General features: G+C 41.6%; 1 protein-coding gene across 11 annotated transcripts in view; it reads right to left on the reverse strand.

Annotated features, from left to right (window-relative positions):
* The window catches only part of LOC108939821 (receptor-type tyrosine-protein phosphatase S-like), a 176,046-nt gene that overhangs the window by 20,582 nt on the left and 128,797 nt on the right, over positions 1-26,667 (reverse strand). For 3 of the 11 annotated variants that reach the window (XM_029249710.1, XM_029249708.1, XM_029249705.1), the window contains 8 exons: positions 18,649-18,743; positions 15,251-15,504; positions 14,928-15,015; positions 13,727-13,954; positions 13,226-13,386; positions 11,751-11,762; positions 11,329-11,441; positions 896-993 (listed from right to left, as the gene is read on the reverse strand). In XM_029249710.1, the coding sequence (XP_029105543.1) occupies positions 896-993; positions 11,329-11,441; positions 11,751-11,762; positions 13,226-13,386; positions 13,727-13,954; positions 14,928-15,015; positions 15,251-15,504; positions 18,649-18,743 (1,049 nt within the window). Of the gene's footprint in view, positions 1-895; positions 994-5,973; positions 6,022-11,328; positions 11,445-11,750; positions 11,766-13,225; positions 13,387-13,726; positions 13,955-14,927; positions 15,016-15,250; positions 15,505-18,648; positions 18,744-19,597; positions 20,189-26,365; positions 26,484-26,667 lie in introns of all 11 variants that reach the window. The other 8 variants (XM_029249700.1, XM_029249701.1, XM_029249703.1 and 5 more) reach the window with 5 other exon arrangements.

Raw genomic sequence — 26,667 nt, forward strand, 5'->3', positions numbered from 1 at the left:
TGTCCTACAACCTCTGACCCCCAGGAGTGGATAATCACTGATGCAAGTTCTTATGTCCTCAGATACTCTACTCTGGAATGTTTCCTGACCCCCACTCTAGAGCATCAGATGCATTTCTCTGTTCTTGGCTCTGACTCCAATCAGCCAAAGAGTTCCACTTGGCAAGGAGAAACGCCAAATAAGTGGTGGCTCATCAGGACAACAATGAAAGTATCGAAAAATAAAAAAAAACATGCACCCATCTTGTATCAAGAAAACTTTTTCTGAGACCAAGTGGTTATCGGTCTAATGTTCAGCATCTGCCCCTGGCTCAGAGCCAATAGGTGATTCAGAAGCACTGCACAAGTTCTGTTGCGATAGCGCATATTTTTAATAATGCTCATATAACTTTCTCACCAGAAGAGGCACTGCTTCAACCTAAGTAAAGCCCTTGAGTTTGCACTACTAAGGTGTCAGGTCCCACTAATCTCTTCTCATGATTTTTTTTTTTAATCAAACTGATTTAGGGGCAGGAAGAGAGGGATATTGCAGTATGCAAACGAGGGTTGACTCAGCAGTCTGCATTGCTAATCAGCGGCTCCTTCATTTATAACGCAGCGGTTCAAGATCAGGCAGCTCAACAATGATCTGCACGATCAAAAAGCCCACGAGGGACAGATCCTTTGGACTGCAAACCTTCTGCTAAAATACTTCAACACTTTGACAATGTCTTGAAAAATGTCTTGTGAAAGTGATTCAACAGATTTTACCAGAAAGAGTAACAGGGGAATGATTATTCATGGTTGTTGTGAGAGATGCCAAAATCATCTTTGTAACGGATGCACAGTGGATTTGGAGAGGAGGAAAGTTCGATGTTATGCATAGAAAGGCGGAACCCTTCTCCATGCTCCCTCACCTCATACTCCTGCGAGAGCTTCAGGTTGTCGTTGGCTTTCAACATCTCTGTGTGCTCCGCCAGCTCTGCAATGGGGATTGGCGGGTGGTTCATCATGCCTGATTGCCCAGAAGGGACAGGAGAAGAGAAAGGAGGAAGAAGAGATTGAAATATCTGGGAGTGATGGGATGTATCAAAATAGACAGGGCACGGAAGAATTGGGGGGACAATGTACAGCTAGCGAGCGGCAGACATGGACAAAGGGAGACAGTGAAGAAACCATTAGAGGACATGGAGATGCACACACAGTAGGAGAAGGTTTAATAGGAGACATTAAGACATTCTGTGACCAGGCCAGGGCTCCACTGTCTTACTTTGTACCCTCCATTGTACAGCAAAAATACTGAATAAACACAGAAAGGCAACCACTAAAGGCATGAAAGCAACTCCAAACCAGTTATCATGCAGATAGATGAGGCTTTTAATAGTCTTGCAGCAAATACAACAGCAGCATTTTTACTTTTCAAAATAATAAAAAAGAAAAAATACCCCTACAATCAGTGTTTTGCACCAATGGGATGTGTTAACAAAGACTATACTTCACCCCATACAGAGTGAGAACTGAAGGGGTAGTACACTTTTTCTGCTTTATTTGAAAAATAAACCTTCATTTATAACTACACCAATAAGAAGAAATGTCAACAAGGCTAATCACTACAGAAATGGCTCAAAACACTTTTGTTTATATTGAGAAATTGCTAATGTATATGTAATCAGATATGAAGTAACATTGCTTAACAACAGTTACCAACTAGACTGAAGCTGATTAACAATATGACTTCTAGGCTTTTTTCTCTTTGCCTTGAAAATATGTCTTAAAAATGCTGAAATCTAATGCTTAAAGTTTGTCACCTGCTTTTGCATGACAATCCTTTCATAAAAGCATCTGCAATTTAATGACATTGCTCTGCCCTAAAGAGACTGTGAATCTGCTGAACACCCTTTCCCAAGTACAATGTCATCCCTGGAGAGGGATCTAGGGGTGTGCCCTGGCCTGGGGTTGGAACCGAGATGTGGGGGGGTGGGGAAGAGGTGGGAGATCGTGAGATGAAGTGGAGTAGTGAGCTGCTGCTCCTCAGTCAGCCAAGGCCAAGTAAGCATGACATCATTGAAGATGCACATGCCACCTCCAGTTTTGCTTTGGATCTCCAACCGAACCGTGGGAAGGCACTTAAATCGACATCCCTCCCCACTCCCCTGAATGTCATTGTAACAACAATATCTAGCAGAGCAGCTTTTAGGAAGTCATTCTTGATGTGTTACTTCAAAATACAGTCAAATAGAAAAGTTGGAAGCGATGGAATGGTACAGAGTTATTTTGTGACTATGCTAATTTCATAGTAATACATTTTTTTTAAAATAGTACACTAACTCCTTTTGTATTTGCTTCTTTGTGATATCATGCCTGATTACACATGATCTGTTTTTGAACATTTTTTGCACCTAGACCTGTTCATCTCCTAAATCTGTTTTAGAATTTCCCCAAATTTAATTTAGTGGTTTTCTACATATAACTTGATTAGCAATGTACAATTTCCATTTTAGTCTTGTGTTCACTTTGCCTAAATGTCATTGGGATCTTATTAAGCTGACTCCTTCAGAGTTAAAAGAATGATTCTAGTCTATAATCACTCCTGTAGGTATAATTCGAATCACAAAGATAATTTTACATTAGAGGAGCAATATTTTGGAAAAAATGTACAGACAAATTAAAATGTCATATTTGAACCACCCAACACTGGCAAGTGTACTCAAAAATCATGTATGATTCCATGTATGAACCAACAACAATGCTTCAACTAAATTCAGCACTCTGAAAGTATTCACACTGTAATAATATAAAAACAAACAGATGAACTGCATTGATTCTTGCTGATTATTCGGCAATAGTCACATATTGCATTTCCCTGTCAAATGTTAAAAAAAAAAAAAAAAAACAAAAAAACAAAACACAGTAAATTAAATAGTGCAGTTTTTCATTTTCATTTTGTGAAAAAAATATTGCCAGTAATCACTATTTGAATACATTACTTCTAAAATTTACTTTTCAAAGTGACTTGCTGTATTAAGCTAGATATAATGATCTACTGATTGATTTAGAGAACAGAGTAATTTTTACTAGAGCAATTCAGTTTATGTACATTGGTCAAGGATATAACAGTGGGAGGAGGGACTTGAACCTGGGTCCTTGGAGTGCAAATCTGCAACATTAACCGCAACACTACCTACTCTCTCTTAAACTAAACAATACTGAAGTCATATCTCATTGATGTGAATCTACTTCCCACCAATGTGAAAAGCAGAATAACTGACATACAGGTAGTGAACAAAAAATGGAAACAACATATAAGCAAAGTATATCTGTGTCAGACATACATGACTGACATATGAATTAAGTATTCTTCTTGACAGCCTTCTCAACATGTACACCTTCAGAATAGTGTTATTAATTAACTTAGGTGCAAGAGAAAACCTTCAGGCACTTTGAGGATAGTGCAACTGTAGATGTCTCATTGAAAATGCTATGGAAATCACTAGAGTAGAAAATATCTACTATAATGACAAATTCTGTAGAAGGTCATGTCAGTCTCTGTATATCAAGGAAAAGAATCAACACTGGAAAGCAAGAAAAGGTCAAGACACACATTCAGTAGTGCAAACCTGGGGTGTGGAAGGAGTGTGACACTATCTGACAAGACATCCATAACACTTCCAAACTTTTGATGTGTGATGACAGACCCAGGAAATCTTGGAAGAAACCCAAGGAAAATGAGCAGTAGAGTTCAAAGTTGGACTCATTTTGGTCTGAGTTCCGAGTTCCATATTTCCAAAGTTCACCCATCCTTTATGAAAGCAAGATGACACAAGACACATAGCTGTCCTAAATTCATATTTGAATTTTAATGTTGCTGTCTTTCTTTGATGTTGTGAAAGACATTTCTAAGAATGACAGTTGTCCATCCACACAGGTCAAGTTCTGTCAATTCTCTGTCTTGCACAGCCTTCTCAAAAAGACATCAGTCCCACAGGACATCTTTGGAACAGTATGGAGAAGTGCATATAAGAAAGGTTTCTGTCTCAGTGAAACCCACATGAGCTGGAGGACCTTCTTGTGGAAGAATGGCACCTACAAGGAACTAAAGATTCTTTTGTTGACACCATGGCACTTTGTACACTGCCTTCCTCTGGCAACACATAGTGCAACAAGTGACATTTTTGCTTGTGTTTCCATTTTACTATTCACTACCTGTATTTGTGGATTTACAACTTCTGTCAGATAATCTGACACATGGAAAGCAACAACTATTTTGCTGAGAATCTGAAAAAGGAGTCGCAGAAATATACAGTACATGGGGAGCCACTGACTCTTTTCTTCATTTTAGTCCACATGAGGGCTTGTTTTTTTTGCTTGTAGAAGTCCTCAGCTCAGTACTTTCCCACAACATAAACAGGCAGGATGTGAAAATCAAAGATGTTTAGACTCTGGAAGTAAAGTGTCTTCCTGAGCGGCTAATATTTTTTCATGATATGGAGAGCACTGCATGGTAGAGACTCCATTCATGATTTTTCTGTGTGAACTTTTTTCAGGTCTCAGGACCTTGACAACTTACTCCTGGTCCGAAGATGCACGTGGTACACCCAAGCCACTGTGACAGCAGAAAATAACAATGTCTTACCATGGGACAGTACTTGAATGGAACACTGCCTGAGTTTATGTGGAGTAATATTATTTAATGCTTTAGCTGACACCTTTCTCTATACATTTTGCTCTGTTATTTTTGTATACTAAGTTACTTACAATGATTCAGAAATTAATACAGCAGTGTTTTTACTGGAGCAATGTAGGGTAAGGACCTTGCTCAAGGACAGTACATCAGGAGTACGGATACGAATCTAGGACCTTCTGATTACAGCCAATGCACTAACCACAAACTACTTGCTGTCCCATTAACTGGCTTGAATATTAGCAATATTCCTTTTCTTTATGAACTTCTTTCTCATCTAAATAGTACTTATCTATCTCAGGAAAATATATTTTTCTACAACAGTTAAGTGAATTTACTGTGCTGGATTTTGGCTCTGTACATTTCTTCCTTATGCAAATTTAGAGCACTGTGGCTTCACCTTTAGCGAACAAATACTATCTATTCTCTACTAAATCTGCAAAGTTGTTGATCACACAGAGTTTGTTGTTTTTCTATGTTCAAACTTAGACACAGCACCAAGTTTATATCTACTTGAAGGATATTCAATATCAGGCTTTGCCCTGTTTTTGCAGAATACAGTCACATCCCAAATGCTTTCAAGGACAGGTTTCTTCTCTCCCTCCCAACATTTGAAAGCTCACCCTCCGAAGCCAAGTTGTTTTTTCCAAAAATCTAGAGAAGATCAATGAGCGTGGAGACACAAACTAGTCTCCAATTACACAATTCCAATCTCCGATTTACAGTCGATATAACCAGAATATAATGGCTTTATTTGATGGCTCTGCAAGTCTGAAAGCGCATTTCTTCTGTTTATTTACATATAAAAGAGGAGCTCAACATGTCTCTAAGAAAAAAATCCCAGTTTTACTTGTTCCCCTTTCATTGGAGGGAAGCGATCAAATGTCAGCCCATTGTTTGCTATTGCTTTAATTAATTCCGCTCGTTATCTCAACCTCCAGAAAGACCCCATCAGTTCAGATTGGAATTAGAGTAGTGAGAGGAGTGAGGGAAGGGGGGGGACAGGACTCCTGTAAAAAATAATAACAAAAAACCACCATCTCTACATCAGCCATGATTGCAGAGGTTACAAAGTGAATTAATGAGCAGCCAACACAGCAATGAGAACACAGCAATGCAAACACAAATTGGCAAAAATCATATACAACGTTACAAAGTAAATGAAATTAGTGTTAAATCTGTACATCTTTAAAAAATACTCAAATACATACAGATAAATGAAACAAAAAAATGCAAAAAACTGGGGCAGGACTTATAAAAAATACGATGCAAGAAGACAAAGACGTGGACTGTAAACATTACGTAGGAACTAACTTTCATAGTCAAAATCGGCTTCACTTAGAGGGCTGCTCAGACCAGAATCTGTGAACAGCAAGCATAAAAACAAAGCAACTCTTAAAATGCTGAGGATGAGGCTAATAACAAAACTAAAACAAAGACCACATGAGAGAAGAACATAAAGAGCAGCATAGCTCCGAAGACACAATAATGAAACAAAGGTACCCTCACACAATTTTCTTATCAGCCTCTAAAGTGTACATCATAATCCATACAACACTCAGAAGGACAGTAAGGTTTTACTACTGGTATCCCGCTTCTACAATAACTGTATAATAAATACTCTTGTGCTGGTAATACAGTATACATCATCAAGTTATACATATAAAGTTATTTATTTAAAAGTGTCCCTCATATTACTTATTTGTGTCTACTACTGCTGCTATTTTGACTTCTGTACTCATATTACTCAGATACATACAAACATTCTTGTAGATAACTGTAGTGTCTGTATATCTCAACAATTTCAGTGATAAATGTTAAATGATAAATATAAAATGTATGAAAAAGCACCCAGTAAAATTTCTTGGCCAGTAAAGTGATCATCTATCTATTTATCTATCTATCTGAATGTTTGTCAAAGATAATTTTTAACTTTGCCAGCTGAGCTTCTTCTATCCCTCAGTCTTGGACCAAATTAGAGACATGGGCTTCACAGTGGGAATGATATCACTGGATCTGACAGCAGACTTTAGGAGATGGGGAAAAGTAGGGCGCACAACGGCAGCACACTGACCCCCCTCAACACCCCCCCAACACTGATTTATTCCCCCAACAGGCACGTTCCAGTCAGTGGCCCCCGCTCACTGTTTGTTCACCAGGGGAGCATGTATCGTTTCTGCTTGATTGAAACCTCTTCCGTCAAGAGCTAGCTTGACAGCTGAAACGGGGAGTGAGGGTCAAGAATTGATCCCAATTCATGATTGTGAGCACATCGCAAACAGGGGGCTTGAGCGAGTCTCAGGGAGAGAGGGGAAGGTGGCTAGGGCTTCTCTATGAAAATGAAACCGTGACAAAGGGGTAAAAAGGGGGACGGCATGATAAAAGCAACTGTCTCCATTCTTCATTGACAGCCTGCATTTTTCTGGCAGACATGCTCACACAATCTAGGGCAGACCTTGACCGTTTTATGTCCGTCTGTCACCCAGAAGTGAAGTGGTGGTGGGAAAAGTCAGAGTAGAAAATAGAAAGGAAAAGAATTTTCTATTTATAGCCAACCAACCATTTTGGCAAAGATGCAGATGGAGAACCATAGCAACAGCATCTGCCTGCAGTTTCGGTTAAAGATGAACCATGGGCTAAAAGTAGCCTAACTTTTTGTCATTCAAGACAGTTTTACAGTCATTATGTGAAAAAGTGATATATTTTAACCACAAAATGAAGGATTTTTATGTTAGATGTAGATTCAGGAATCCTCAGTATTACCATCACATTTTTACGTTTGAAAATTTAAACAAAAATTCTGGATGGATGTTTTTAGACAATACATAAGCAGGCAGAAATTCAAACCAGTTCAATGAGAAAGCACTTAAATCCTCACTAATTGAGGGTAAGCTATTCAGGGTAGTCTGCTTTCTCACAATCTCAGCCTTCATCATTTTTTCCATATTGTCAACAATTTTTCCTTTTAGGCAAATGGGTGAGCCTTATAGAAGACTTCAAACAAGAGACAAAATGCCACTGTATATCATCAATCTCTCCTATTACTCAGGCCTACTTAACTTGGAACTACTGAATAGCATAAGGGCAAATAACTAATTTTAAGTAGCGTAAATTAGTTCACTGTACGAATGAAAGAAAGTCTGGGGATCCATCCACCCAAGTAAAAGGGAATCCAGGACAAACTTCAGGATACACACAAAAGATTTTCTTAAGGGTTTGGCTGAGTGTCACACATCCAACCACTCCCTAGCTGAACGCACCTGGCAGGAATCAGCAGAGCCGAGTATAAAGGAAGCCACACCACTGCTCCCAGATTGCGGAATCTCAGCGAAGACAACCGTCCCTTCTGCGTTCGCAACCTGATACCTTGCTTCTCCTGACTCCTAGCCCCATGTTCTAACTTCTTTACTCCTGCCCTGATTCCTCGCCCTAAGTCCTCACACCCCCAGCTTCAACCAGAGCTCTATACTACCACCCTCGGATTAGCCCTCAGAATGACGTCTGCTCCTCGATTATTTCACACATGTCTGTCCCACACCAGGATTCCTTGCCTGCCCCTTTGGAAAAACAAACGCTCTCACACTTGGGTCCTACCTCCAGTCTCCTGGCTTTGTGGATGTGACACTGAGATTCTGAGGGAACTCCATTTGAGAAGAAGAGCCTTGAGTGGAAAGCAGGAGCAGATGACTGACAGCCCTCCTTGCTTCTATGTAAAATCAAGATTCTCTTGACTTTGAGTTTTCTTCTCATCCACTCTCCTTATTGATGCTCTTGCACTTCATGTGAACTTGAAGGATGATAGACACTTACCCGCCCCCACTGGTTAACGTGGCAGAACTAAGCTGTGCTATGTTTGTAGCCTCCAGGGCTGGCCAGTCAGGGAAGCACAAGAGTGAGCAGCAGGCGACACCTCTCTACTGTAAAAACATGCACTTGTTTCCATTCCCTTTGCAGCCAACAGGATTCTCACTCATTATCTGCCACTGCTGGAGTCAACAGACAGTTGCAGCAATAGGGCCCCCAGTTGTGAGCGACAGACAAGCGTCTAATTTTGCCATTAATTTCACTTGTCCTTTTGGGGGCTCCCAACCTTTGCAAATTGAATGTAACATTACACGGCCTGGCGCTTAATGAGCGGGGATGCACGGATCAAATCGCAGTCAGATGACGGTGCCAACAAAGATGTGTGGAACATCTCCATTATTTCACAGCGACAGGGACTAATTAAAGGTGGGAGGGTCTACAAATTGTCTGTGTGAAGATACCATTCATCACAAAGGGTGGTTGGAGGGCTGTATCAAAGAAGGCCGTAATGTGTCACGATTAGGAAAACTCTGGGAAGCTGTTGGAGGTCACCCTTGAGGGAGGAGAGGACAACAAAGGGAAGAGAAATCACATTGTTCTGGATGGCAGAGCACAGACTCTGCACTTCATTAAGTCGGCTAGTCCTGAAATAAACCCACAGTGCAATGGCTCATAATCTACATAATGAACAATGAAGTTGATGACCGAAGATTGAGCGCAATCAATCTTGTGGGAGAAGGAATGTTGGTGAACATGAGGTTTGCTTGCAGATTGATGCCTGCACACACACATACAAAGACAGGCACGTGTACTGTATGTACACATGATATATGCTGAATGGCACACTGCTGTGAACTAGTAAGCGCAGCACAAGTGACAGTTGGTTAGGTGCTCATCACAGTGTGACAGGCTGAGGTGCAGCCATTTGAACAATGGCTGCTATTAGCTAATGGAAACCTGCCAAATATCCGTTGCCTTGCTTAATTGGCCTAAAATTTTCGTTTACATTAAATTCTCCAGGAGAACAGATAATGACAAGACTGAATTCAATACAACTGGAAAAAGGGAATGGAACATCGGTGATACGCAGAATGTGAATGGTGGCTTTAACGAGGTGGATACGCTGGGAAAAGGAGACAAATGAGACGAAGGCTAATGTTCTTGCCATTATAATTGTACTGAATACAGACAACCAATCATGTGGGCAATCCATTGCTATGGATCTGCCACTGTAAGGTTGCTTTGGCTCTCAAGGGGCTTTTTCACACCGCCCCCCCAACTCACTATGGGCTCCGTTATCTTCCTTGCAGTGGGAGCTTCATGGCTGAGCTGCAACGTGGCCGCCCCATTTAGCTCCTGAGATTATGGGCTTTGAAACGGAAGCCTTTTTGATGGAGAAGGGAGAGATGTGCAGGCAAAAGGATTCTGACAACCTGATGCCGAGCTTAAGAGAAATGACAGAGAAGTGACAGGCTGATTTATATGGGAAAGACGGAGGACACGAGAGCAGGACAGGTACTCCATTATGAATCCAGAGGATTTGAAGGGTGCTTAACAGTGCAGGTCTCCAAACCTTGAGTAAAAACCCAGAGGGATGTGGGTTGTGACTAGAAGGCTTCTCAGCAGGGGACATAACGTCCTCCTGAGCACAGAGAGAGGTTCATGAAAGTTTACTACAAGTCATGGTGCTTGACTTCAGCAGCAAAATCATTCTGGAATAGCATGGGGTAACACTCCTTCAGTGTTTCTGAGGCACTGCCTGCGGATGTTGCACTGGATATATATCGGTATATTTTGGTATTTAAAAAAATAATGATATCCCAGAGCACCTCTCAAGTCCAAGTTCAACAGTAACCTGAAAACGTTTGCCGAGGAACAGCAGGCTGCTTGCAGAAGGAATCCAGCTCCTCTGTCATTCTCCAAGTAAAAAAAAAAAAAAGAGTGCTCCAGAAAAGTTTGCAGTTCCATAAATGTATGATTCTCAGAATAACCCCACAGTTTACACATCTTTTCCTGTCTTTCAAAATGAACTAAGCTTTGGTCCGAAGTCATCGCCAAGTTCTTACTGCATCGTAAAGAATTAAATGACCACTGGTGCTGTACCTTGTCTTTGAAGGGCATTTTCCATTTTAAACAGGTTTTGTTCTAAGACAGCAAGAAAGCAAAAATTCGAAAAAATAGGAGATAACATAAAAAGACAGATCCTATTTACTTAAATACATAGATGCATGCACACATAATTTGCATATATATGTATATTAGTATACAGTCTGTATGTGGGTGCGTTTGTGTGTATGCATCTATTTGCTTACTCTGAGATTCTGTGAAGAATCGGAACATTTGTAAACTAACAATGTTAAGATAATATAGTGTTGGCATATTCTGAAGCAAGAATTAAAAAATATAGCAAGGGATTTTGAAATGTAATTTCAGGCAATCTAGCTTTGAATGTCCTTTTACACATCTAGATGCAGCACAGTCGGTCCAGTCACCATACTCCACCAAAAAGCACAGAGAGCTTCCATAAGCTAAATAAGACATATATAAAACATCCATAGGTAATGAAGTGATGAGGGTAGAAGACGATTGGTGGCACTTTGGACAGGCAGCATGAGATGTCAAACTTTTTTGTTTGCACTGTGCCTTCACTGTCTGTTAAGTTCCCTTGTTTATCATTACAATGCTGACTGACAAGATGCCGGAGCTGTGTGCTCCTCAGACACCTCCCAATGTATCGCAGTCCCATGGAGGTGTGGGGAAAAATGGAGCGCGCGCGTGTGTGTGTGTGTGTGTGTGTGTGTGTGTGTGTGTGTGTGTGTGTGTGACAGAAAGAGAGAGAGAGCCAGACAGAGAAAGCATGCGTACCTGGGGTTTGGAAGTTGATGCGTCTCATCTCCACTGGGTCTGTGGGATGGTGTGGAGTGATCTCGGCATTGTTCAGCAAACATTTGGTCCGTGGTTCTGAGTCTTTCCTTTTGCTGCTTGGTAAAGAAAGTATACAAAGAACCATAAACACACTGAAGTGGCAGGGTGCACTCTGCATAATGTGTGTGGCTCTCCTGAACTCATCAGAAAACAAAAAGCTTTAATGGCACACGCAAACACAATACAAATATTCTAAATACGATCCATACTGACTTTTTAGAGAGATAATGCATACAAAACGAGTGAAAAAATATATAGTGTTTTTATTTTCCTAGTTTATGAACTAATTTAAAAGCATACTTTATGCTGAGATGGGTTATTTTCTTGCCTCAAAACAGCAATAAAGTTGAGCTAAGCCTTACCTGTCAGGTTTACTGCTTCCAAAGAAAGCAATGAGGAAAAATAAATTCATAAAAGGGGGGAACAAAGGAAGGAAAACAGAAATCAATAGCAAGCATTTGAATTCATGGAGCAGCAGAGCAGTGCTGAATGAAGCCCGACTGAATTCCAGGCAGCCAGTTGAGGTTCTGTGGCTGCCCACGGGGACACTAACTGATCCAGGTTAAGGAAGACAGGCTAGAGAATGTCAGAGAGAAAGGCACATTGCAGAAACTCAATCCACCAAACAGACACTCAATGTCTGGAAGAGACGGGGGAATTGTCCTTTCTGGCCTGCCAAGACATGGAGCCCCAGGAGCACAGGCCATAGAGGAACAGTCTTTTGCCATCAAGGAGAACTCAGTCTTGCAAGATTCCTTAAGCATTTGTTCATGCTGATCCTTCCTGTCAATCAGACACACCTCTTGAGGGCTACTGCTTTCAATGGACAGTCGACTACAGCCCACAAACAGAGTAACTGAAGACTTTAAATGATCTATGGCTATCAGTTTGGAATGTATGTGCTGGAGACATACTGAGCTCAGAAATTACGCCCATTGGACGAAACTCCCTTCACGGACATGAACAGGCAGTGTACCCTCTACAGCTGAAATAACTGTCAATTTAGTCTTGTCTTCCGAAGGTCGTGTTCCTAAAAACTGTTGGAAAGGTGAATTCTAATAAATTGAAGACGTAATTACCATTAGTTTCAATGGTAAAATTTTTTTATGCATTCTGAGCCCCAAAACCAGTACTTACTTATGCTTAAATATTATCAAATAACAGCTGTCATAACACAGCATAACAAGGCAGTTTCCCTTTATTAATTACTCTATGATACTGTACAGTCTACCTGCACTTGCTCTGGTCATTTGTAGCTATTATGCACCTTACACTTCACACATTACAATACTCAATTTTAATGTATTAATTCATCATTTCATGAAAAAACAAAGCAGAACAGGAAAGAAAAAAAGAAATAATTGCAAACACTCTCAATCACCCACTTTTGTTAAGCACAGAGGAAATGAATTTGCACTCAGAGAACAAGTGGACATCATTCTGGATAGTCCAAATGGGGCCTATGATTACCAAAATTATAAAAGGTGAAAATAGAAAACAAGACTGACAATTTAATGCGGCACAAGCTAAACTATAACTGAGAAGAAGACTGCTTGGTGGCTCTGACCTCACACTCATGAGTTCTTGAGAGGGACGCAAAATCTAATTTCAGTCTTCGTAAATAAGAATAAATATGTTGAAAATGTAAGTGGGGTATAAAACAAAACAATTAGTAACCTTGAATTCTTATAAACTGAATGCTTGGATATTGGGAGGTGAAGCTTTCATTCTGAAACCCAAGGCAGCAATGAAGCTGGGTGTAACTAAAGACAAAATCCACTAGAACTTCCAAGACACAACCACAACGTTTTAACCCCTGCTTGCCCGAAATACTCACTTCTTGTAGAGCAGAATGGCAATAACAATGCAGATGATGAAGACCACTGCTAGGACTGGACCCACCACCCAGATAAGCCCATCTCCTCCTGTCTCCACAGGCTGAGTGTCCACATCTGGGGCTGTGATAACATCTGTATATGGACTAGCCACAAACATCCTCTATGAAGAAGGCAAATGAGAAGCACAGTTACACCACTGACACTTCATAAATGGGAAGGTTTCACCTTTAAGCAGGAGAACAGGTCTCTTAATGAGGCACCATGAACCATGTATAACTATCCTAATGAACAGATTATTGTTAATTCAGCATTCAATGAACCTAGATTTGAAGTCTTAGGTTTTCTCTCAAGACACAGTTGTTATTATGTGGTTTCCTTCTGTGCTCATACACTTGTGTTTGTTCATCATTATCAACTGTGGGTGTATGAGTGTGTGTATGTGTGTATGTATGCATGTTTGTGCAGAGTGGTGAGAAAGTAGGCAAGACTGTGCTGCTCACCCCAGCTGTGGTGTTGAGCTCTGCCAGCAGGAAAATGACATACTCCTGCCCTGGGTCAAGGCCCCGGTTCAGGTAGCCATTGTAGTCCACCTGGTTGCCCAGAGTGAAGGATGAGGGCATGGCCGTGGGCTTAAAGCAGGCTGCAATGTAGGGCTTGCGGGTATCCAGCTGCCTTCGGTGGCGTGACGTGCGGCTCTGCTGCTGTTTCTGACTGTTATCCTTCAGCAGCTGAGAGATAGGATAACAGCAATGAGGATACGGAGAAAGAGGAGCACTGATGCCGTGTCTAATTTAAAATTAAGTTCAATCTGATCTGCACCATGATCAGCAAAGATAAGACCCCGACAACATGGCACTGGAAATTTTCTGATGTTCATCCTTTCAGTCATAGAGTCAATGGGGTGACAAGTGGCAATGGGCCATGGCTGCACAAGCCTATTTATTTAAAAATGTGGAAGTGAAATGACATCAATCCTAATGCTCCCGATTTCTGACTGATCGCACTGCAGGGTACATAGAAACCAAGTGATTGCACAAATATGAGAGGACTTAGAAGGCTGCAATTCCATTCTCCCCAGGACAAGGCCTGAGGGACATTTTTACATTGCCAATACAAATTCCTTCCCTGGAAATATATATTTGTTTGAAGACTGAGGCTATCATCATGTAAAAGTATACTTCAGGGTTTCTTTATTTTTAATAATCTATGGAAGGGTATTGCCCATATGACAGTAACTGGGTAAATTCAGCAGAATTGAATAAAAATGGTAACTATTGTTGTCCACAGTAGGACTCTGATTCAAAAACGTATAGGTTAAATTACCGTAAAAGTAGAAGGATCAGAGGCAATACCATATTTTGACTTTTATGTAAGATTTTTGCATATGTATTAATATAAATGTATAAGATTATATGGTGAAATAACTATTTGGGTACAGTGTGATACATAGTCACAGAGTAATGCCATATTAATGACTTTTCACTAGAGAATGGCCTGTGAAACACGACACAGGATATTGATTATACTTTTTAACTTAATGCCACTTCAGAAAACCATAGATTAAATGTTATTTGAGAGTTTTTTATTCACACATCCCAATAGAGAGATCCTATTCAGGAAGTTTACGACAGTACAAACATTAAGTAGTCCCTGAAATAGCACTGAATTTGACTCATGGGGATTCATTGTTTTGTTGCTCACCTCTTCCAGGTCCATCTCATCAGGATTCTTTATATTTCTAATGGGTCCACGGCCCTTCTTCACTGGAACCACCACTACATACATGTTTCTGTAGCCACAAGAAATTCTTTAATTCCATTTCACCAACGTCATTCATGATATCATTTATAAGATACAACTGAAACATTGCTATCAGTGTTCAAGGAATCATTACGAGTGACATTAGAAGAGTCGTCACACCAAAGTGCTACTTAAACAATTTGCTAGCGTAATTACATGTGTATAGCTTGCTGTGTACGAATGTCATTTGATCTGTGTGGTGTACAGGGCATCAGATCTCCAACCTTATCATGTCTTTGGCCTCCAGCGGGGGAAAGATGATGCTCAGAATGTTTTCAGGCTCACGGCTGAGATCTATCTCCGGTTTCTTGAACGTGATCGGAGGAGCCGTTCTAGCAACAACCTGGTGGCGCAGACCGCCAACGTTGTTCTCTTGGCAGACGATTCTGAAGTCGTATGTGGTATTGGGCCTCAGGTTGGTGATCAGTGCTTTTGTTACCCTAGCATCCACATCCATCTTCTGACGATTGTACTCAATCTGGAGATAGAAAAAAAGACATAGTGAGGTATGGAAGAAGGACAGGGGCACAGGTAATTAAAATGGTATTTTTTTTGAGCAGATGCACTGTTTTGAGGAGTATAGTGGGTGGTTCAATTGGCAGCCAACAACTAAGAAATTAAGGCAATTGCACACTCATTAACAAACTCACACATACACTGTCTGAAATCGCTTGCCACGAGCGCGGTTGCGGCAAGCTGGAGCCTAACCTGGCAACACAGGGCGCAAGGCTGGAGGGAGAGGGGACACACCCCAGATGGGACGCCAGTCCATCACAAGGCACCACAAGCAGGACTCAAACCTCAGACCCACCAGACAGCAGGACTCAGTCAAACTTGCTGCGCCACTGCAGCCCTCCACTAACAAACTTATCCTTACAAATGACAAGAAACACCAAAGCTGGACTGCTATGCTGGTTGGTGTTAGAGGGCATTTGCTGGCAAATGTTGTGTTAGATTTGGCATGTTAAATTTCTCCTTAATGCTCAGTTGCAGTTCCACCAGCTGCCTCTTATGCTCAGTGAGATCCAGTCTTCAATATGACAATGTACACACACACACTGTCTGAAACCGCTTGTCCCAAGCAGGGTCGCGGCAAACCAGAGCCTAACCCAGCAACACAGGGCGCAAGGCTGGAGGGGAGGGGACACACCTAAGACAGGACACCAGTCCATCACAAGGCACCCCAAGCAGGACTCGAACCCCAGACCCACCGGAAAGCAGGCCCCGGCCAAACCTGCTGCACCACCGCACCCCCCATGTCAATGTACATTTACATTACATTTACATTTATTCATTTAGCAGACGCTTTTCTCCAAAGCGACGTACATCTCAGCAAAAATACAATTTGTTCATTACATTAAGATAAAAAGACATGGCTGCAGACATGTGATTCTTAAGTAAACCTAGTTTGTTACTTTCCACTTGATACACTGATGTTCATCGCTCAAGTAGGTGCATAAAAGACAGGGCAGATGAATCCTGATAACCTCCTACCAAAATTTTTCTTTTTTGTTTTTAGGAATAACGTACACAAACAAACAATCACATACAATGCTGGAGTAGCAGCTGTGTAAAGGCCTATCTGGGGAAGATCATGAAGTTATGGTGCATGAACATTTACACCACACATGAGCTGGAGAGATCTTGGGCAAAATGGGTCCGGAAAAGGTGAGTTTTCAGACCCTTCTTGAATGTAGACAGAGTTTCTGCAGTTGGTTCCTGTAGGTTCCAGCATTAATTTATTTATCTTAGGCTTCCCTTTAGAGTAATTTACAATGGAATGGAACTTGTCATTATTTACCCATTTATACAGTAGGGTCATTTTTACAGGAGCAATTCAGGGTATGTATCTTGTTCAATGGTACTACAGCAGGTGGTGGGAATCAAACATGGGTTAGCACTATAAGCACTATGCCATCTGCTGTCCCGTAAGACAGGTACATCTCAAGCAATACGAAAGAGGTTGCTGCACAATTTTAAAAATCACTAAATAGAAAAAAGTTGCACCATGAAATCCTATTAAAACTCATGAAACGACAATATGCAAAATTGATTAATGAAGGAACCTGTCCTCCTGTCATTGCCATCTGCTGAAATTAACAAAAACACAATGGCCAAACCTAAAAGTCAGTCATCTCAGCAAAGACACATCTGTGTCTTATTTGAGCAGATATTTTAGTACAACACTGGATCTTTTGAACACTGATACAGGTAGCCCCCCGTTTACATTGAGGTTCGCCTCTGATAACCTTGTAGTAAGTCAACTTCATTGTAAGTCCCACATCACTTTATTTTGTCCTATATAAACCATAAGGATAAATGAACAACTAACATAAATGAATGCAATGTTTAACTGAGCTTAAATTTTTCACACATTGTTCATGTTAAAATTATACAGACATAGAATAATTTAAATACACTACAGTATTATAATTTTGGTATATCTTCATGCTACACTATTATTTTAATTTTCATTTTTAAATCTGTTTTCTTTCACTTCTTGTTTTCTGCACCACCAGAATACTCACATTTTTGCTTGCTAGCAATTTTGAAACATAACTTATATAGAATCACAAATAAGCATTCATTAAATGTTATGTAAAATGTTTTTGTAATTAAAATGCAATCACTGATAGACACACTGAGTCAATAAGAAATATGGGTCAATTGTGACAGCACAGCCAGCTGATGTTACTGTACAGCAAATGGACAGTCACCGTTAGATGTTATGGTTATGACCAAATGTTGGGAAGAAGGTTGACAAGACAACCGTCTTAAGTCCATCTCGTCATAAGTCATATTTCATAACTTAAGGACTACCTGTATTCCAAACCCTCAAGGGCATAGCCTAATGCCAGTATACTGTTAATGCTAATATACAGCTGGTTATTTTCTCACTTTTTCAGACTTTTCCACAGAAGAGAGCCAAGTACTCAGTTCTGGAAGAGCCATTTCTTGAGGGGGTTGTGTTACTGTACACCAAGGAGACGTGGTAACCTCCTCACACTGAGACTGAAAAAGGAGCTATAGCCCCGATCTACAAAAACATGATCTAATGCGGGAGAGAGAAGCCTTGTCTGCTCTGTCAAACCTGGAAAGCAAGCACTTCCAAGCAAATTTCCAAGCATCATTCTGCAGATGGCATAGTGAATAGTGCTGCCACCTTCAACTGAAATACCCAGATCCCACCTCCTGCTATAATATCCCTGAACAAGGTACTTGCCCTGAATTGATACAGTGAAAATTTATATAATATAAAATATTATAAAAGGGTAAAATAATTTTAAGCAGCTTAATTCTGTACGTTGGTCTGTAGAAAAGTGTGAGCTAAATAAATAAATGTAAATGTCATTCTGTGCCATGAGCCAAGAATGAGCCAGACTTGCTAGACATACACATATTTCTTAAAAATATTCCTCTGTTGACAGATTTCATTTATAATGTTTAAAACAGAAACTTCAGCTTGTGAGGACTGTCAGACATATGTAATGTTGTGTAATAACACAAAAGAACACTTTGAGTTTCACGTCAAAAAAATGTGTGAACAACCAAAGCCGGAAGCCATGCAGGTGAGGTTGCTCTGCAGAAGTGAAGGGCACACTAGCGCATCGTGACACCCCACCGTGCAACGAAAGGGTTGACGGCTCTCCGGAAACTTCCACGTCAGGAGCACCGTTGTCTTGGTGACCAGCTTCACAGTGAAGTTCTTCGGAACATCTGCGGGTCGGGTTGCAGCAATACAGAAAACATAAAGACAGAAGGTAACAGATTTAGTTGCAAGGGGACATGGCAGAAGAAGATAGAAGGCAAGTCGCTGTTTTATGGGCCCCTGTGGGTTCCCTCGGTGTGAGCGGTGCAAGGTGATCGCTGTGAGGGGGGCAAGGGCAGTAGGTTAGTCACACGGCACGCAACTCAGGGACGTAGACCCAATGGAGGACAGAGCTGCATGCCGCCGCACCCTAGTGGCAGTACCATTCCAATGCATGTCCCTGTCTCTTCAGTGTCAACAGCACACCTGCTTTATCCAACCCCAACAGAACCATGCACCTGAGCTTTGAATGGGCACTGCCAACAGGGATGTAGCGGGAGCGAAGACAGACCCAAACAGAGCATGCGGACAAGCCCTTGCAGTGCATCTTGGGATGCCATGCCACACACCATCCGGACGTGGGGTGGGGAGGGAAGTGGGGGGGAGGGGCTTAAAGAAATTCAAAATAAATCAAACCAAAGGAACATCACAAACCCTGTCTGAAGTGATAAAAGCAGAAGGGCCTACCTTGGAGTACTCGGGGGGTGTGTGAGGCTGAGCTGACTGAGTGTGGCAGGGCTGCGCGGGACCTGGCTGCCTGCACAACACTTACCTTCAACATTGTGCTCCATTCTTTTTAACAGCTCTGACTCAAGCGTACTGACTTTCTTTTGTTTTACCTTGGCATTAGTGAAGTGAGTGTCCTCAGCAAACTGTTGGGATTTTTTCATAGTGGTGGTTGGTGGTGGTGATTGTGGCTGAACAATTTTTTTTTAAATTTCAATTTGTGTTTTTTTCCCAGGGAAGGACACCAAAACCCTACCTGTTTCGAAGGCCACAGTGCGGTACTGCACCGGGGGGCTGTAGGGCCCTGCACCTACTCTGGTGTGCGCACGGACTTTGATGTCGTATGCCGAGTCAGGCCTAAGGCTGTTGATGGTGCAGCTGGTCTCGCTGGCTGGGAAGGAGAGTTCGCGGGGGGCACCCGCACTGCCCACCTCCTTATAAGCCACTGTGTATTTGATGATGGTGCCGCTGCGGTCCGCCAACAATGGCGGCAACCAAGAGAGCTGCAATGAGCAGCAGGTCACGTTAGAGCCCTCAGTGATCTGGGGGTAGCCTTTGGGAGCCTCCTCTGGGATGGTCAGCTCTTGGTAGGCCTCCTCCCCAAACCCAGAGTGACTCTTTGCTGACAGCCGAAACACGTAGGTGGCACCGCGATGCACAGTAGCTGTGTATTTCCGCTCTTGTGGACCAAACTCCAGGATAGCCAGTGGGGTGACGTCCTTGCGCCCAAACTGTAGCCGGTAGCCTTGAACATCCAGCCCGGGGGGTATAGCCTTCGGTGGCTGCCACTGTACCAATGCTGTTGTCTCTGTGTCCTGGCGTACGGACAGCAAGGGCAGGTCAGGGACTGTGGACAGGAAAAGTAGAAGAGCAAGTCACTTCTTCCATCATTATGGTTATCATTCAAACCAAATACCTGCTTTTCTCAACATTTTCCTGTACTATGTAAAAATGCTGTAATGGCTTGTGGGAATATATACCTTTTAGTATGTTTGTTCCAGTAATGCAGTTACTTTATGTCAGAAAAAGAGATACTTTATTCACTGCCTGCTAGGTTTTTCACTTGGCAAAAGTGCTTGCTTGTTCCATAGAAAAAAATAACTTATGGTTCCTGTCACATGACATTCTCAATCAATCAATAGATTTCATTATGACTTTTACAAATAAATTGCATAAACATGTAAATACTAACTCACACACAGTCTACAATCGCTTGTCGCGGTGAGCCAGAGCTGAACCCACTAACACAGGGCGCAAGGCTAAAGGAGGAGGAGGGGACACACCCCGGACAGGAAGCCAGTCCACTGCAAGGCACTCCAAGCAGGACTCGAACCCTAGACCCACCACAGAGCAGGCCCTGGCCAAACCCGCTTTGCCACTGCGCCCCCCTGATAAATATTAACTGAATTATTTAAATCATATAAATAGGTTTTCATAACATGAATACCCTTATGGTATTGTCAGAAATGTTTTTCTACTGCAGTTTATGATTCAGAGTTGAAGATGATACTGATGCTCCAAAAATTATTCACTAGCCTGCACAATTCATAGTACCAGTTTTAATAATTTGGATAATATGCAGCAGAATTCAATGTCTTTTGTTATGTATCATAAAATTGCTGGTGTTATCACATTCATGCATAAAAATATAGCTTATTATGGATAACTTTTACTTCATTTTGGCATATTTTTCACCAGGATCTGAGTACGTTTTTTCCTGGAAGAAATAATAAAGACAATATTTTAAAAAAATCCCCATGGGGACATAATAAAACAACCCACTAATAATGGGAGCTAAAGGGGTGATTTCACAGAATGAATCGACCCCATTAAGAGAGGGATGGGTACACTTCAAATTTAACCTGATATGTAACAAACTGGTGCAAGAATGTCACCACAGTTTATGTTGTTTATGCTCATCGGTATAATGACCCGTCTGGCCTATTATGACATGATATTTATAGCAATTTATAACGTAAGGCTACAAATGAATTAAAAAAGAAAATGTGGTAACTCTGTCCTGCGCTAAAACTTGTTGATGTGAGCTGCCATTGTCCCAGTGAAAGGCTCCTGTTCTGCAACCCCTTGAATCTTTGCTTGTAGGACAGAATCAGGACAAGGAGAGGCCCTTTATGTCACAGGTCCACCACACATTTTGATGGATTCTGACCGGTCACCTAATCCCTTGCCCTTTCAACGGCACCCCCTTCCTCCTCGCTACAACTGCACAGGGGTCACTGCAATCCACAAATACGCAGCATGATATGAATACTTGAGCTGAGTATTTTCATAGATATCTTTCCATGCATTTCTTTAAAAATTTGGCCGCAATAGAGCAAACTTCCCTCATATTTCCGCATACAGTAATTAGTTGGCAGTAAAAAGGACCCAGTGTTAGATTGTGGGAGTGCCTTCATTCAACCCACTTTCACAGTGTTTACAGGTCTTGTCCGGTGTGTCTAATGTGTTAGTGATCAATAAGAAGATAAATGCTGCACGTTTCTGGAACAAATCAGTCAACAGTTGGCATTAAATAGGAATTTGTGGATACAATAAATTTTTATTTTTAAGTAATTTTAAATAGATTTTAATGTTAAAGTAGTTTCAAGTTAACAAAAAAGTATATTTTTCATTCTAGTTATATCTGAGACTTAACAAAACCTACCTAATAGATAATAAAGGAAAGGTGGCCACATGTTAATGAATGTTGCACATTTTGTTTTAAATTAGTAAAAGATAAATACTGTAAACCTCCAGTGCTGGGCTGCTATCCCACCCTGGGTGTTCCTCTATGTTTCTTTGAGAGGCCGTGGAACAGAGGGCCCTGCAGAAAACTAGTAGCTAATGGAAATAGAAAAATTAAAAAGTATTTCAGTGTATTTTCAAAGGCTATATATGGGGTTTTCAACTTAACCTATCCCATGAATAAACTGAGGAATGTTTACATTATTAAGCTTTTGTTGACTGTAACATAGTGTTTGGAGAAAAGTGTCTGCTAAATTAATGTAAATGTAAATTGATAAATTTAATTATGAGAAGACTTCCAGTTCTACCTATGTTTGTCAGCTGAGGACCCGCTGTCATATTTTTTCACCTTAAAAGCAAGAACTAAAGGTCTGTCTTAGTCCCAGGTTAAACAGGGCAAATGAGTGCAAAAGAGAATCAGGGAATAAGGGTTGGGTGTTCTACCTCTTTGTTGCCTGAAGAAAATTGTTTACAGCTGCCCACATGTCTAAATCAACTCAAAGCCCCCCACCTTCCCGAGGTCTATACGTCTAAATGGCAGCGCAGCCTCCAAAAAAATACTGAAAGGGATCCCTGAAACTGACCTGTAAGGCATTATCCTAATCCAATGTGAAATGTAATGACAGTCGCATACTGATGAGCAATGACTATGGCAGTATGGGGCAACCTGGGTAAAGCGAGAGGAAAGTGTGTTACTGTAAGTTCGAGGACACAGAGCAGCATTTCGGATGTAGGTGACAGGGGGATGCAACGTGACCTACTCTTGTTTTTTTGGGAGAGGTTGATTGCTGCCTCCCCTCCTCCATTTACGGTGCCTCTTTGCAATCCCTCACACAGGGCATGGAGGCACGTTTGCCATCAGTCCCTGGCATTAATGGCCACTGTTGACACACAGAGTTGATTGAAAAAGGATTGAGTTTCGTGCTCATTTCCGCTTCGTCTCCTGCTCTTGCTGTCCTGCCTCTCCCACTGCAGCGCCTGGCTCCTAATTCCCCCTCTCTGTCTGCCCTTCACATTTCCATAACAAGGAAGGTGAAGGGCTGCTCAATGCAGTAAAAGGGTCACATGAATAAAATATCTTACATTTATCACACACTATTCTCCAAAACAACTAACAGTGCTTTACCCATTTGTAGAGCTGGGTAATTTTTACCATAATAATGCAAGACAAGTACCTTGACTAAGTGTACAACAGTAGAAAGCAGGATTCAAGCCTGGGACCTTGGGGTCCAGAAGTGGTAACTCTAACCACTAAACCACTTGCTGCCCAGGTACTTGTACTTCCTGGTGATTAGCTTGCCGCAGGAATGTAAAGTGAGTTCAACTGAAGGATTGAAATGCGTCTGTAATGGAACCTGCAGCAGTGCTTACGATAAAAAGCAACCGCCTTTTCCTAGCTACTTAATACCACTTACATAGCAGCCAAATCTGGCTATTTTACATGACAAATTTAATTGAAAATGTATCCCGCATCCAAAATTAATCTATCTGAGGCGTAATGGTGTCCTCTGTGTGTACGAGGTCCTTGGAATTTGACAATTAAGGTCTTAATAATCCATAACCATACCTTCTTTGTTTTTCCCCTCCAAATATTGTGACTAAAAAGGCCCCGTGAAACGATCCATACACATACTGAGGCTAATTTAAAAAAATCATTACTCATAAATGCTTTACTTTGGAGGCTTGTCCTTGGCAGGGGCACTGGCGGGTCTACCAAACACTAAGTACCCTAATTAAAGAGGAAGCAGCCCTGGGGTCTGGGGACTTTGCACACCATCCAGGCGGCATCATCCCAGATCCTACAAGACAATCCAGGCACTCCCGATCAGAACTCTCCATCCAGTGCCAACTTGCAATCTGCTCCACTAACAAATAGGGCAGCAGGGGGTGTACTGAGGGTGGGTGGGGAGTCTGCTAAAGACAATTCACTTGATTACAGTGGGGTAAAAAATACAGAATGGGGACCAGACGAACGTGCCGATGTACGTGCACTGCCACCATCTCTGCTGACTTTGGGCAGGCTGCTGTATCCATAGGAGCGGCTCTCCGAGTACACGCGACCGTGTCTTGTTAGCATGGAGCGGGACGCCTGTAAACACTTGAAAGGGGTCCTTCTTATCCATAATGCAGAGGCCTCGGCTTAACTTGTCTGACAGCACAATGTTCCAGAAAAAGAGCGTGAAACTGTATGGAGCGATTATTGAGCCCCATGGCCGAGCGCATACAGCCACTGTCACATGAAAGGCCAAAAAGCTCTTCACCTAAGCACGGCTAAGTCACTTTTGTGCTCTTATTTATATATTTTTGTAAGCTTAAGTCATTTTTCCATGCCAGGGTGGGGGAAAAAAAAGAAAAGGAGGGCCTCCATGAGGGATGGTATCAGTGACCCAGGGAACATCTGTCACCACGCCTGGCTGTGGGGAGAGTGACAGCCTGCCTCTCCTCCATTGTTGTGCTGTGACACCCGCGATAGGTGCGCCTGTCAGGCTCGAGCCCCATCAGAGGGCCTTTGAAGCTTGGAGCAGAACGGATCCCGAAACGGCGTCGCGTTATGTATCAGACAACCTCTTTTGAGGCAGACTTGAATGAGGATTTGAATCCACTCAACTTTCGGAAGGTCCACACTGACCACGCGGAGCCAGAACTACTGGAAGACCATAACTCACCTTATTGTATGGAAAACACGCTGAATTTTTGGCTAGGAGCCCTTTCCCAGGAAGCCGAGATTGTATAATCGAGCATATGATACCACGAGTCTGTCTTCAAACATTGACAGAACTGGTTCTATTCTGCTCTTGTTAAGAGCGATACAGTGCCCTAAAAAAAATATTCGCCCCCTTCCCGTTTTCCTCTATTATTGCAAATTTTGCAGTCATTACAGCTAAAGGTGGTGCAAACAGTTATTGGTGGATGACTTGTTAATCAAACAAATTAAATAAGTTTAAATTTTTTCTATTTGTTCACTCGGGTGCCCTTTAACTTAGATTTTGGTGGGAGATCTAAAACCATTGTGTCAAAAAAATTGCTATATAGAAGAAGTCAGGAAGGCAGCAAATACTTTTCCATGGCACTGAATATTGTAATGATACCCTCTATCTGCTGCTGCTCCCTTCCTTCTCATTATGTTGCCAAGTCGCTGTGTGGCCTGCTTTCCTGCCATAAGCTCAGAGTCTTTTAATTTTAAATAGCGAGGGAGCCGCTGGGAATTTCTCCTCATGCTGTAGGTGTCGACTCTACTGATGCACCCCTTTATCTGTCACTGCTCCTCTCCATCTCGTCGAGTGCCACTGTGCTAATCACTAAAACCCGTCCTACAGAGAATGAATTATTGTGGCGGATTTGTGCAGGAATCCTTATTGTAATGCCCCATAATGATGACACAGAGGAGTCGCGGTGCTAATTTACAAGAATCTGTGACAGGAGCATTTAATTTCTTCCATTTGGCAGGGAATGCATGCAATATATTTATTTGGAAGATGCTTTTGTAAAAGCCATTGTGCACCATATAAAATAACACAGTAATCGACATAAACAGACAGTGAGTTTTGAGTCTTATTTTTGAGAGTGGAAGGGATTTAATAGTCTCGACCCAGGAGCGGAGCTATTTCTACTACTGAGAGGCCAAAGATTTTGACTTCCTTCCATATTATATAGACTCTGTACTGTGTAGCTACGAGGCTAGTTACTAACATTTTTTACAACGCTTTACTTTTCAGTTAAGTATTCTAAATTCGGCTGCTGCTGCTGAATTTTCACCTTCGGGAATATTTGTCAGAGGCCAGTCTCAGAATATGTAATGAAGAAACACCTCATCCAGGACTGGCTTTTGCCATCGATCACTTTGTCTAATCACTGATTTTGTCACCCTTTACACATGTTTCTATAATGTGGCAGAAAACTATTTTCTTCACATAGGAATCAGCACAATTGTACAGTTTTTATACCACATATATATTCAGCAGCCAAATATATATATATTTTATATGTATACAATATTTATTCAGCAGTGCATATATATATATCTACATAGTATATAAAGTTTTGCATTATATATTTGTACATACATAATAGATACATTTATATGTATGTATCTATGAATCTATATATATATATAGATATATACATATATATCTATACACACACACTGTATATGAGTGTATTTTATTATATATAGGATAGTGTACTGTTTTTTATATGCAGCAGAAAGTAAGGTAGATCAGTTTTCACCAAAGGCAGTAGTCCTGGAGCTAAGAACCCAGCTGATGCGCTAGCTGCTGACCTGCTCCTTTTGTCACCACAAGCTTAGGCTTGCTGCGTGCGCCGTCCCCTTTCGTTGTGTACGCTGCGACGGTGATCGAGTAAGTGGTGTTGGGCTGCAGCTCCCCAATGATCATTTCCTGTGGCCCACATGGATAGAAAATAGCAGAAAGGTCAGAAAACAAAGTGCCAGTGAAAGCTCTCCCAGCTCTCATGGCTTGTCTCTATGGTCAGGTCAGCTGTTCAACCCCTCAGCAAGTGTTGTTTACCATGGAATGTTACACTCTAACAGCTTTGCTGAGTTCTGTTGTTTCTTACCCCCTT

The sequence above is a fragment of the Scleropages formosus genome, chromosome 2 (genome assembly GCF_900964775.1).
Source record: "Scleropages formosus chromosome 2, fSclFor1.1, whole genome shotgun sequence".
Lineage (NCBI taxonomy): Eukaryota > Metazoa > Chordata > Actinopteri > Osteoglossiformes > Osteoglossidae > Scleropages > Scleropages formosus.